At 39.3% G+C, this 14,385-nt stretch overlaps 1 protein-coding gene across 3 annotated transcripts; it reads left to right on the top strand.

Moving 5' to 3' along the window:
- Positions 1-1,011: 1,011 nt before the first annotated feature.
- Positions 1,012-13,821, top strand: LOC5513713 (E3 ubiquitin-protein ligase CHFR). Of its 3 annotated transcripts, none has more exons than XM_032383252.2 (21): positions 1,012-1,158; positions 1,796-1,892; positions 2,404-2,449; positions 2,559-2,613; positions 2,784-2,870; positions 3,205-3,278; positions 3,991-4,140; positions 4,477-4,499; positions 5,296-5,371; positions 5,722-5,800; positions 6,340-6,404; positions 6,487-6,668; positions 7,124-7,186; positions 7,505-7,746; positions 8,334-8,516; positions 9,732-9,815; positions 10,265-10,335; positions 10,526-10,613; positions 11,196-11,312; positions 11,683-11,758; positions 12,704-13,821. In XM_032383252.2, exons 1-21 carry the CDS (start codon positions 1,017-1,019, stop codon positions 12,741-12,743), a joined length of 2,040 nt encoding a protein of 679 aa, XP_032239143.2. In that variant the 5' UTR covers positions 1,012-1,016; the 3' UTR covers positions 12,744-13,821. The 3 variants fall into 3 exon arrangements, with proteins under 3 accessions (XP_032239143.2, XP_032239142.2, XP_001633949.3); XM_032383251.2 differs by having other exon boundaries at positions 3,184-3,278; positions 7,508-7,746; XM_001633899.3 differs by having other exon boundaries at positions 3,184-3,278.
- The last annotated feature ends 564 nt before the right edge of the window (positions 13,822-14,385 follow it).

Genomic DNA, 14,385 nt, shown 5'->3' with positions numbered 1-14,385 from the left:
CGGTGGGTGGGTTGGATTTCTTCAACATAACTCTTATTTATATGTTGGTCTACACACTATTGCTAAAGAAAAAGACTCAGTAGAATGTAATCGCCCATCCAGACCGAGTAGAGAGAGCGTTTGTATCTCTTGATCTCCCAGGCGATCCAGGCTACACTTAGTCTCCAGTGCAGCCGTCCTTAGTGTCCGTCTCGAAAGGATTCGAGACTAGGGACCTTAAGCAAGGACGGCGACGACGGCTAGGACAACGCGATCGAAAAAGATGTTTTCGCGCGTAGTGATCAATAAAAATTCAATTGCAATGGAATAAGCAAAACATTATAGTCAGAGAGAGATAAAAATAAACTAAAAACATTATTTCTACAGCGGCGAACGTAATTGTAATGGAAGCACGGGTGGCCTAGTGTGTTAGCGCGTCGGCCTCTCACCGCTGTGGCCCAGGTTCGAATCCTGGCTCAAACTGGGGATTTTTCCGGGTTCCTGCCTTGAATCGAATTTGTCACAATTGAGTTGAAGTTATTCTCCCGTGTTTCCAGTCTTCTCGGATGAGGACACTAAACCGGAGGTCCCGTCTATTCAAGCTGTACTAATCTAACCTGAACCGAAGGGACGTGACCACCCCCAGTGACAGTGCTTACTAACCGAGGGCCATATGTTAGAAAACTGTATATCTGGTTAAATATGCTACCCTCGATAAACAAAGATTACAACAACAACAAGAACAACAACAAAGATTATTAGAGTTTACAGTGCAAACGTCAGCGTCCTCAATTGACCGTGAAACTTGGAGTTTTCAAGTCGTGGTTTTACGGAAAACGGCTGAAATGTATCAGACAGAACGCATTCCCACGTGCTGCTATTGAATTCTGAATCAAATTCCATTGTTTTCTGCCGTCGGCGTCCGCGTTGCCGTTGTCGTTGCTTAAGGTCCCTAATGACACTAAGGACGGCTGCGCAGGAGACTAGGCTACACTACTTTTGTCCCTTTTTTGTGGTCTCGCTGTGTTCCACCCATAATGCATCATTTTCGCTCGTATGCAACCGATAACAAGATGGCGGCCGAAGTTGATGAAACTTTTTATCGTCTTGTTTACACGCAGGAAAGCCTGTCCCCTGTGACCGTCAGTCAAAACAAATTCACGCTAGGTAGAGCGCAAGGTAAGGTTTTGAAAGTAATAAATATATGTGGTACGATCGTGGTCAAACCTTGAGGGCGACAAGAGCACGTTTCTTGTCTGTCACGTCAAAACGTTTGCACCACACCCGATAATAAAGAACCACGGATCATGTCCCTCCCCAGTACCATAGCCATAAACAATGCTTCGACATAAGCGTAAGCATGCCCATAGGTAAGATGCTTGGTGGGGCTACCACCCATTCCCTTTCATGTATGTAGAGACTTCAAACACTGGTAGTCTAGTGTATTGGCTTGTCACCTCCGCGGAAACGGGCTCAATGCCCGATCAAGACATGGGGAGTATCTTTCTGTTTCTCGGCCCTGAATTTGACTAAAGAAATGAATGAAGTAATCATCACATGACCTGAATTGGGTGGCAACAAGCTGTAAACCAATTGGGTGTATTCTTAATAGACATAAGCATTTTAAATGCTAAAGCGCTTAGTAGAAACTATACAAATGCCCTATACAAATGTTTGTCCCTCTCAAAATTTTCTGCATTGTGATCATCTATAATATCACTGGTTATCAGCTGTTCTTAGATTTATTAAGAAAAACTTCAGAATACCTGTCCATCTTGCTATATCTTTCTTTTTGATGCAGATGTTTTATTTTTAGATTGTGACCTCAGTTTTGCTTCCTGTAAATATCTGTCTGGCCACCATTGCAATATAACTAGAGATGAGGATGGTATAACATGGCTTTACGACACAAGGTAGAGATCAAATTAGAGATATACAGTACACAGAGTATATTTTAATAGTCTGCTTTCACGATGTGTTATTTGAGACATACTTTTGATAAATTCTAATAAGGGGAAGGTGGACGGGGGGGGGGGGGGGGGGGGATGAGGGGTGGGCAGCCGAATCAAAGACACCATATTGAAGTATGGCCATTGATATGATACTTGATTCTTGCTCTAAGAAATCACAAGGCTTTTTTGTGTCAGGCATGCATGCAATTGGGCGTTTGGCAGCAAAATAACAACAACAAAAGCAACTTTTTCAACCGTGCCCATGGGTTAATGTTCCAAAGGTACAGAATGAGGGGATTTGAGCAGCAAATAAGAGTGTCTGGTAAACAGTGACTGCAGAAAGGGCCTTTTTAGGAAAAAAAATCATTTCTTTCTAGACACAACCATTTCTGTGTTTATTTTAGTGTGTTGTTGAAAAGGTCAGGTCAGGTCTTAATGCAAGTAACCTTATTACCTGAATTCTTGGTTTCAGCACCAATGGAACTTTAGTAAATGGCAGAAAGGTTAAGAATGGTCAGGTAATGTGTAATGTTTCATTATTTAGCTTTCTTTATGGGATTCATGCAATGCTATCCTACTTTATTATCTTATTCTCTTTGTTTTCCCATTTCTCCTTTATCTCAACAGAGAGTTCAACTCTGTCACAATGATGAAATTCATCTTGTACATCGTAAAGATTTGAGTAAGTTTGAAATACAGCAGGGAATAGAAGTAACAGTATCTACTAATTGAAGGAAACTAAAAGTCTTTTTGTGATTAACCTATGTACACTAACTAAGAAAATCTTTATAACCAATAGCACCAATGGTGCTAGAGAAAACTGTAACGTTTATGTTTTATTTTTTTTTCCAGATATTGGCTTTATATACCAAGATGTTCAATGCTTACAGGGAGGGTCTGCAATTCTGGACCAAACACAGGAGTATGAGCTTGACCTAGGTAATTTTTAACCCTGTCAAAAAACAATTTAAAATGCTGATAGTGCAACAACCTGAGAATTCTGTGTGATATTTCTTTTACCACCACAAAAAGTTGAGAGTATGATGTATGTTTTTTTTTCTTTTGTTTTGATGAACAATGAAAGATGCTTACACACTTATGGTATTAAAAGTTGGAGTTGTTATATTGTTGATAACAGTACAGTATATACTGTTTGGTCGTTTGAGTCCCTTATCCGACTTTAAAAATTAGATAAGCAGCCATGGTGCTAAAATAAGCATTAACCATAGGGTACTGTATGCTATGTTTATAGAAAAAACACCTATTTTATCAGACGACAGCAAGGATGGGACAGAGCTGGCGCAAACAGATGATGGGTCCCGTGCAGGAAAGAGAGCTCATCCTGAGGTTAGTGCTGGTGGATCTTTAGAGGGGAGGGGGAAAGGAAAAATGGGGGTTGGGGGTTGGTGGGAGTGATAACGGGACCTGGAAAAAAAGATCTCCTTCATGGGAAAAGAAGAAGAATGGGTTATTGTGATGATAGGTTCTGCCTAGGAGAAAAAGCTAATTCTGAAGTAACAGTTGGTGACGGGTCTGCAGAGTGTAGGGGAGGGAAGGGGGAAAGATTGACAAATTTTATTTAACTTTATCTCACAAAATATCAAGACCACACAAATGATAGATGATACGAGAAGAAAAAAACATTACAGGAAAAAAAGGCTACATTTCAGGTTGATAAGTGGGGGGAATTTTATAGCAAAACTAATAATGGGTACCGTATAGTCATTTGTGATTAAAAACTAACAAATTTATTAAAAATATTGACACAATATACAGGAAAAGGTTATGAAGTATTAACTAATTTGCAGTGGCCAAGATGACAAAATGAATACAAATTTTAATTTTTTTTGTATTAGTTATCTTTCTAATTGACAAAAGATGATCGTTAGTGTAATCTTGGTGGCTCACAAAGGGGAAAACTTCCTAATATTTAGTAGAAAATTTAACAGTTTTTGAATCAAGTTTATGTTTCAATAATTTTAATTGCGGTCTCAGTTCAAACATTCCAACTTTTTTCAGTTACCTTTCTGCCTAATTTTCTCTCAAATTTTCCTGGTAGAGTGCCAGCACTAGTGAACCAGAGGGACCGACACCTAAGAAGCCACACCCTGATGACGGCAAGGATGCCACACCTAGTATGTCAGCTGAAGTGCCCAAGCTTCGATCACAAGACTCGCTGGCGGAAACTTTACTCTGCAATATATGTCAGGTAATGCACCATATAATATATCATACCCTTGGCTTATTCTGACATGTCTTTAATTATGTGAGTTCTTTTAACTGGGGTGGAAACTTCGTACTGTACAAAAGTCTGCCTTTCGCTAAAGGCTTTTTTGATCATTTTTCTTGTACTAATTTTAACTTCACAATGTTGGAGGGTTTATTGTCTCCCTTAGCCAATGACACATTAGGGGGTCTTGAATGCTCGTATGAGCAAATTCAATCACCAGTGACCTCTAAAGAATTTGATTACAAATATCAGACGTCTGATATTTGTAAGGAATGCATATCACTGATGGGTCAATATTTTTTCTGTTCATTTTAGGATATTTTTCATGACTGTATAAGGTGAGTTAGGCTATCTAGGAATTAATAAAGACCACTTACCGTTAGATTATCATTGATAGCAGGTGCTTATAGTATTAGCTTGTTGTGTGTTCAGGAAGCACACCCCACCCCTCCCTCCTCCCCCCCACCCCCCATCCAGCCACTAAAATCAGTCTTTTCTTAATGAAACAGCCAAATCTTCATATTTCTTTGAATCTTATTTTTATCAAACCATGGCTATGTGCTTGGGTGGTCACATATTTTATTTATTACACTATAGAAGTTAAATACAGTACCAGTGTCTGTACAGATTTGTTTCTGTTTATAAAAATTTTTCTGCAAAATATCTATATTTTTTATTTGCGTTGAATGAATAGTAAAGCAAATGCTATAGTTCTCAGAAATAAATCCTGGCATTAGCATTACCATAATCAAGTGGTACTTCTTTGAAATATGCAAATGATATCTGCTATTGACTATATGTCCTTTTGACTGGAAAATTCAAGCCAGAATAAACATAGAAACAGCTGTCTCCATCACACCAATTGTAATGTTCTGGGTTGGATGCTTTAAATGATGACAATATTCTTAGATCATCTGCTTTATTATCCTACTATTATTGCATATATACACCCATAATCCCTTACATCCGTTATGTAAACCCTTACATGTGACTGGTCACGGTTCCTGACCACAATCCTATACCAATATCTTTCATCGACTTCTCTACTAAATGATTTAAAAGTGCTTAATAATTTTCTTTGTTGCAGTGTTATGATGTAAATGTGACTCTAATGTCTGATTCATTTTCCATTAGCCTGCAGCCATGCATGCATAGTTTCTGTGCGTCATGCTACTCGCAGTGGATGGAACACTCTAGAGATTGCCCTTCTGTGAGTATCCAGGAATAGAAATAAATATCTTTGTAGTAATGTCAAATCAATGTGCACTGTAAAACTAATGGTGTCATCTACAAAGAAGTCTAAGATTAAGTGCAAAAGGCATCTAGGCCAAATATATATTGTCAGAGTTTGAAATTAGAATATCCCTAATTCAATTAAACAATTATCTATCAGTCAGTTATTCACTTAGTTGCTTGGTCAATCAGTAGGTCAGTCATCAGTCAGATGTGTCCTTTCTGTACATTATAGCATGTCACAACCCAACAATTGCAGTGCCCATTTTACACCATTCCATCAAAAATTCTAATCAAAACAAAAATATAAGTGTCTTTATTTTCCAGTGTAGAAATACTGTCTCCAGAATAAACAAGAATCACATTGTCAACAACCTGGTTGAAGCATACCTTAGAGCTCACCCAGGTAACTCTAGTTGTACTAGACTGGTGTGAGGTCCAACCCTCATGCAACGAGCTCATACCCTAACTAATCAGAGGATAGGAGGGGTTGCTATTGAATTAAAAGTATTTTAATTAAGCTAGTACCAGGGTGAGGTCCATACCTGTCAACTCTCCCGCTTTTTAGCGATTTTAATTGTTTCTGATTTTTTTCTAAAATCGACATTTTGCCTATTTTCTATTAAAATAATTAAAACAAAAAAGATTCCTTGCGTAGCACAATTTATCTAGCACCTTTGTGAGATCTATAATGGCTTTGTGCGCAAAAACTTTCTATAAGGCAAACACCTGTTATGGTATACCTCACCCCTCACCCCCAAAAACTAATATACCCCACCCCTCCCCCCCAAAAAATCTCAAGCCTTGAGATTTCCAGAGGTTGACAGGTATGGAGGTCTAACCCTGTACCCAAGCATCTCACTATACTAGGATGATACGGTAGGCTACACGGTATACTTGATACCAAAAGGAGTCATCCCTTATTATCATCACTATGCCCAACAGATAAGTGTCGTTCTGATGAAGAAATCAAAGAAATGGATGCAAGAAACAAAATCACTACAGATATGGTAAGTACTTTTCTTACTTTTATCATTAATCTGCGACTTGTTTAAAACTTGTAAAACACTTTTTATACGCTTGCTATCACAGCTGAAGCCAAGAAGACGTAGAGCACTAAATCCTGGCTGGCCAATTTTGGGAAGAGGAGATTTCTATGATGATGATGATGATGATGATGATGATGATGATAGTGATGAATATGGAAGTACAAGTCACTCTGATGATAGTGATGATGATGATGATGACGACGAGGAAGACATTTTACCCAGAATGTAATAAGAACGTTGTCTTGAGGATTCAGCTTTTTAACATGAAAAGAGTCTCAGACAGCTGCTGATTTGTGATATTTTTCAAATGCGTTTTGTAATTAAAGCATCAGAATTTTATTTTTAGACCGTTACTTTGAGATTTTTTCTTACAATAATGAAACTAATAACAGAGGTTTGGCTGACAATGGCTCTTTAAAAGTGAAATATGACATGGAATTTTACGTCTACTGCAATGATTAAGGTTGGGAGCACCATTTTTACTGCCTAACTATAAACCATTTGACTCCTCATAGCCTGTTATGTCTATCCTCAGATGAGAAATGGATTTTGAATTTTCAAATAACTGCCATGAAAACAAGCCTCCTAAAAAGTCATTTCTCTGTTGTCTTAATGGTTGCTGTACATCACACTGTACATAGAATACATTATAGAACTTACCCTGTTTATTGTCTTTGTAGTATTGCTAGCATAAGCCCACCGAGTCTCACCCTTGGAGGACTGTTTGGCTTTAGAGGACCAAGGTACAGTATTCAAGTGAAATATAGTCTACAGCACACATGCCAAGTGTATAATACAACAGATCCCCCACCATTGCAGTGCTAACATAAAAAAATACCATATTTCTACTAAACGTAGGAAAATTTTAACTTGTGTGATTGCCTGTCTACTTATCTTTATTCTTAGGAGTAATTATCCCTAAAAGCAGTGATAACTTTTAAAAGTACCGTTTGTGATGACAATGTTTTTTTGAAATAGATGTATACAAGTATGGTATCCTTATGCTAATATTTTGATGCCCGGAATGCAATAAACTATATGGCATGTTGTGTTGTTTTCAGAAGTTCTGCTCCACTTTGTCGTCAGTGCCCATCCTACAACACGACAATTCCATCATCTATAGCAACACCATCAGCAGCTACACCATCTGCAAAACCATCTGGAGCATCTTTATCTATGTCGTCATGCGAATCAACATCATCAACACCTGCAACTTCATCAACCACAGCATTATCATCTGCCACGTTGCCATCCACATCATCACCCTTAGCACCACTTTCTGCTTCAGAATGCTGTCGGACAGGTAGGCTTTTGAAGTGATCTAGCTACTGTCAATCACATTTGATGTGTGTCAATCAAACTGTGAAATTGGCAATAAAAACACATTAAGGCATAGATGCTTTACCATAATTCGCTGTTTTAAATGTCCGTCAGTTACAGTAAATCAACCTATAAGTTTGTCCATGTGTCAGTCAGTAACTCAAACAGCTATTCACTCATTCCATGTATCAGTGACATGATGTTAAACCTTGCACATGTGCACTGCAAAGAGATACTAAAGAATTTTGTACCATTGGCAAACCAGACAAATCATTTATGTGCCAAATACACCTGTAATTTGTGTACCAAATATATCCAAAATTTAATAAAGTCATTTTCTTGAAGTTTTTGTCATGAATTGTTTAGATCCGTTTTAGCTGATACAAATATTTTTATCAATAAGTGGCAAGAGGTGGACCGAGGTGAGGGGAAAATGGCTTAAATGGTTACGAATCCCCACTAAAACAGTGCTAGAACAATTTAATCTTTGTTTCTTTAAGGCTGTCATCCACACAGTTAATCCGTATGTCAGTAAGCCCAGATGTTTGTTTATTTTCTTAATTATTTTAGCTGCAAGTAGTAGCACTGACCTCTCAGCTAGCGGAGACACTGACCACCCCACCCCTTCCCCCTACACCTGCTACCCTGGCTCCCCCCATATCATCTGTACATGCTGCCGAGAGTATATGCCAGACCGACGCCCAGGAATCACTTCGACTGGAACTGCATCTTCGGCCGTTCCACCTTTGACATGTGAGTCGATGCATAACAAGTCAAAGTTTTGAGTTACAGTACAATGAGATCTCGTTAATATGGGCACTTTTGCAGGATCACCACCTGTAAAACTAAGTTACAGTGCAGTGGAACCTCATTAATATGGACAATGTTACAATAGTGGGACTTCATTGATATGGACGCTGTTACAGAAAGGGGACCTTGTAAATATGAGTAACAGTACAGTGGGGCCTTTTTAATATGGACAATGTTATTGTGGGACTTCATTAATATGGACACTGTTACAGGAGGGGTGACCTGGTAAATATGAGTAACAGTACAGTGGGACCTCGTAAATATGGACAATGATACAATAGTGGGACTTCATTGATATGGACGCTGTTACAGGAGGGGGACCTTGTAAATATGAGTAACAGTACAGTGGGACCTTGTTAATATGGACAATGTTATTGTGGGACTTCATTAATATGGACACTGTTACTGGAGGGGGACCTTGTAAATATGAGTAACAGTACAGTGGGAGCTTGTAAATATGGACATTGTTATGAGAGTCAGGCGCCTACCCGGAATTGGCTGAGGGGCTGGGTGTGCAGTCATAGGTATCATATGAAAAGAGCATATTATTTGAAAATTCTCTTATAAGGAATGACCCACTTTTTGGCCGCCAAGGGGGGTGCGCGCGCACCCTACACACCCCCTGTGTATGCGCCTGGGAGTGGGGACCTTATTAATATGAGTTGCAGTACAATGGCCCCTTGTTAATATGGACACTATTGTGGTCACTGTTGTGAGTCTGACCTTGTTTAACATGAGTTACAGCAGTGAGCCCTAGTTCATATGGAGTGGATGTTGGAGAGGCAGAACATGGCAAAACCATGTTGATAAGATTCAGCGTTTTTCTTTGGCCCCACAAGTTTGATTTTGTGATGCAACCCCTCTGATAAAATCCGGGATTTTCCTATGTCATTGGGAGCTTAAAAAAACTGCACTGTTTACCAGGGTGTTTTTAAAATTCACAGCGATAAAGAAAGACATGGAACTTTTGCACCCTTAACTAATCTGGTGTTTGGGATTGGATTAGGGATCACTGTAGAATGCTCCTCAATGTTCCATTTTAGCACTTACGTGCTCTTCTTCTGCCTGTGTTTGTCATCTATGTGTCTATGTTATCTGATAGTTGAATACATAAAGGCAATACTTACCAGTTAGTTTAATGTGTTTTCTCTCGTTTAGGCTCAGTTTGCTCTCATGTATTTTGTCACCTTTATTGGGGCTGCCAAAGAAGTGACTGCAATGGATGCCTAAACCAATTTAAAGGTACTATGTTTAATCAAATGGGATCAAGGTTACCAAATTGACAGATATCCATCTCACAGAATTTAGGTCAAGTACAGCTCATTCCACCAGCCATTTTGTGGGTTTCTGAGAAAAACCTGGTATATGCATATGTCCAAAAAGGAAGGGTTATATGGTCACATTTTTATAATGTCAGCTTTGGATTTCCTGCTTGCTTTCATCGCCAAGAGCGTCCACAATACTTAATCCAAATTACTAGACCTGACCGAGAGTAGCCTGGGACGCGCATAATGTCTCCTACTGTATCCTTGTTTCCTAGACATGAGACATTTTCAAACAAATCTTTTAGGTTGCGGCTAAATAAACCACAACCACATTCTCATTCAATTTTTTCTTTAAACAAATCTTTTAGGTTGAGGCTATAAATAAACCCCAACCCCATCCTCATTCAGTTTTGACTCAATTCACAGATATGAAATTCGTCGATGGTTGTTTGACTACACTTATCAACAACAATAACTGTGAATCAGAGATTTTAAAGGTAAGGTAGATCGCAATGGATGTGGGATTATAACTATTTGTGGTCTTGAGTAGTTAAATTAATAAATGAATAAAGCAGATTGTTCTAGAGGCTTGTAAAACCCTTTATAGTATAGCCCTAGATTATCTCTTAGACAAAAAACACGAAAGCAAATGTACATGAAGTTTTTACTTGTTGTTTTTCTTTACAGAATTGTCTTGCAGGGAAGAACATTGGTGTAGATGAGCTGCTTCAAAAATGCCTTGAAAAACTAGACGTTAAAGCGTACACGTCTATCGGTGAGTCAGCATAACCAGTCGTCACCTGCCAGTCAGCAGCATTTTCAACAATTCCACCACCACTATCGTCATCATATATATTAACATCCTAAATATCATCATCATCATAAGAATCATACTCATTATCGTCATAATCGTAATAATCGCTATAATGATCATCAATTCTACCATTATTATCAGCATCACCAGCGCTATCACTCTGTTATCCCCATTAACAAAATCTTCACCGTTGTCATCATCATCTTCATCATAAATACTCATAGTCAGTCTAATCATCGACACAACATCATCCGCATGACCATCAACATAAGCACTGCCATATTCGCAATTATCATCTTTATCACTATTGTCACATGACAACGTCATCTTTTGTTGTCCTCCCGGACATCATTACCAACTTGATCATCACCCATATGATCACCATCATCGCCATAACCACCCCCCCCCCCCCCCCACACACACACACACACAAACACAAGTCATCTCTTTTATCATGTTATCAACTATCATCGCCATTATTCCCTCCCCCCCCCCCCCCCCACACACACACACCCATCCGTTATCTCTTTTTGTCTTCTCCAGACTCTATCCGCCATAACCTCACCTCCACCTCCGTTATTTGCTATCGTTGTGGATTACGTAACTTCCAGGACCTCGCGTATCAATACCGACGAGACATACCAGCTGATGAACTACCAGGTGCGTGATACCTCTGTCTGTAAGGGGGGAGGGGAGAGAGGACAGTGGCTTGATGGGGGAGGGGGTTAGATTTTATCACATACAAAATATGTTTAATACATATTATAAATTTATTGGGACCTAGTCCATACACTCTGTTTAAGATCGCAAGAAAAGATGTATTTTTGTCTGTGTCTCGCGTATAATTACAAAGGATAATACGTTTAAAAACGGCCGTGAAGATTTTTTAATAAAGACGAAAAATTGACAGATTCGACTATCGGTTTTGGTATATTATATTCTTTACTCTGGTAAGCTAGGCAATAAGCTAGGCTTATGGGGTTTTTGTTATGTCCAGTTCGTTCCTGTGATAACGTTTTTTCGTCAACAGCCAGTGTAACAAGCAAGCCAGACTGCTACTGGGGAAAGAATTGCCGTACCCAGAAGAACAAGCCCCACCATGCGAGGTACTAAGCCAAAGGCAAACAGACACAACCAATAAGTCAACACAAAAAAAACTACAAAATCAGTCTGAAGTTAAAAAAGTGGAAACTATATTCGTTCAATGTTCAGACTAGTTTTCGTCTGCTTTAATAATAAACTGACAAGAAAATACTCAAACAAATACTTCACTTCTCCTTTACACCACCCTCATCCCACCCCCCTACCCTATAGAGGGAGCACACTTAAGGTATATCACATCCCGAAATGTGTAAGAGTCTTGGGAGTATTTCCCGCTTAATGCCTAACTCAAGCGCTTGTTCGTATTCTTAGTCGCACGTTTACCCAGGCGGGTACACAGGGGGGGGGGGGGGGGGGGGTGGTGCGAAGGGTTAGCGCGCACCCCCCTTGGAGACCAAAATGTGGGTCATTTCTTAAGAAATCTTTTTCCATATACCTATAACTGCGCACCCCCCCCCCCTCCGCCAATCCTGGTCACGTGCCCGTTACCAGTCTCTTTCGCGCGGTTTAATTCAATCCACTTGTACACTGTGGTCTCACCACGATTTTGTTATTGTGCTGCCTATCCGTATTTCGTGGTCTCTCGTTCCTGAGCGGTAAATCGGTGACATGGCGACCTCACGACTCACTCTGCATTTGCCTTCCCCCGCCTAGACTTACCTAGTGTGCGCAGTCTCACAAATAATATTGGGAGATTTTAATGACTTGCCTAATCCAATCAAATGCGGGCAACTGCACCATTCATGTCATTGATTGGTTTAGACGTTTTGAGTGACTGCGCCGGAAGCCAGGCGACTGTACAAGGTGGAACGGCGTTTCAAAATATAGATTTTGGTGGATGAAAAACCATAAATTTTCAATTTCCAAATTAGAACTATTTGTGATATTGATATAGTCGCGATACTTCCAACTCAGCATTAATGTTTTCCTTTTGTTTTCTTTTTTTCCAGCCGATTTAACCACATTTGTGAGCAGACCAGATTTACATAATCTACAAGTGGCGCTTGAAGGAGCCTCGCGACCGAGACGCTCTCTAAGCACGAGAGGAATTCTCAACCTCAAAGCCCTTGAAAAGCACTCGTACATCGATACTCTGTGCACAGGGACCATGATAATTTAGAAGTAGGAGGTCTAGGTGAGAGGGGGGGGGGGGGGAGGGGGCTGATATTTATTTTTAAGTGAAAAAGCCCAAGTCTGCCACGCCTTTGTTATTTTATGAAATAATATTGGCGAAGACAAATTACGTGGAGAGTCTCGAAATAGGCAAGAAGAAACAGCATTTTACATGTCATGGCCAAATTCCATTTAAAAAAATGTCCTACAAGCCCCCAAAATTCAGCCGATGGAAACGGGTGGCTTTCTCGCATTTTGTGGCGGTTAAGCTCTTCAATAGGGGAGACCTACAATAGCTTAGAAGTGTGAATCCAAAACCCATCCTCATCCAGCCTCCTGTGTGAAAACGGTGCCAAGGTAGTCTCCTTCGCAGACGATACTGCTTCACGCCTGCGCAAAAGACTATTCCATGGGAAACCTACCATTAAATATCTCACAGGGAGGGTGGCATTGCTTTTTCTTTTCTGTTTTTCTTTTCGCAGCAAGTGGGGTGTCGCTGTACCATTTAGCCATAGGGTTGTTTGTTCGATTTGTTTTTCTAGAAACTTTGACCTCGATATTTTTTAAGGGGAATTCTCGTCACCTACCCATCAGATATCAGATAATCGGTCCCTAATGCAAGCGTGGTTATATATAGATATATTTATAGAGGCTTAGCTTTAAGTCTTACTTAGAACAAAATCTCGCAGCTTGGTACATAGCTGGCATACCGCCTGTCGGCGCTATTACACAGCGCTAATGATTCTGTGCCAACTGTTACAAATATTTGTAATAAAAAAAAGATGAAACATTTTCATCTTTTGAAGTTTTTTTGTATAATAAGGTACCATATGGTTAATTAGAAAAAAACATTTTATAAATTCACCATGATGCGAAACAGGAAACTGAAATGTGCATTGCGATTCAAATGTATTACAGATGTAATGACTCGAATAAAATATCGTTGATTATCTTTTATCATTGTCTATGCCAGGAAGATAGTAATGCTTTCAGCATTTTGCCCCTGTGGGAAGAATAATGGTGGGAATGACTGACAGTGGGATAACGCGATGAGGGATAAGCTATCGAGACTGTCTCTGGAAAGGGAATATTTATCAATATCAGGCCTGCTTGAGAACAGAACGAGTGGAAGTCTTTTTCGATAAAACCTTTTTTTGCATCAAAAGAATAATGTAAACATTGTATAAAGTGAACAAGAAACAGGCAAAAATATGAGATTCTAATTGGTTGATCCACTTCTGCCTTAGCAGGAACGGAGTGCAAAAGTAAAAAACAAAAACAAACGACATTCCATTTTCTTGTTTCGTCTTTCTACGTCTTTTCAAAAATTTTAGTGAATAAAACTGTTTTAAAGGATGTCGCTTTTATTTAGCAAATTTGTTCCTATGCTAGCAGTGTTTTCTATTATTTTCCGTCAAATTTATGTTTATTTAATTAAACTGTATTACTTATTACGCATGTACAACTGCAAATTTAGCTTGTGTGATACAAACAAGATTACAAGAGCCCCACTAAAGTG

Source organism: Nematostella vectensis, chromosome 4 (genome assembly GCF_932526225.1).
Source record: "Nematostella vectensis chromosome 4, jaNemVect1.1, whole genome shotgun sequence".
Lineage (NCBI taxonomy): Eukaryota > Metazoa > Cnidaria > Anthozoa > Actiniaria > Edwardsiidae > Nematostella > Nematostella vectensis.
Note: the sequence above shows the minus strand (reverse complement) of the source record. Positions and strands in the feature narration are given on the sequence as shown.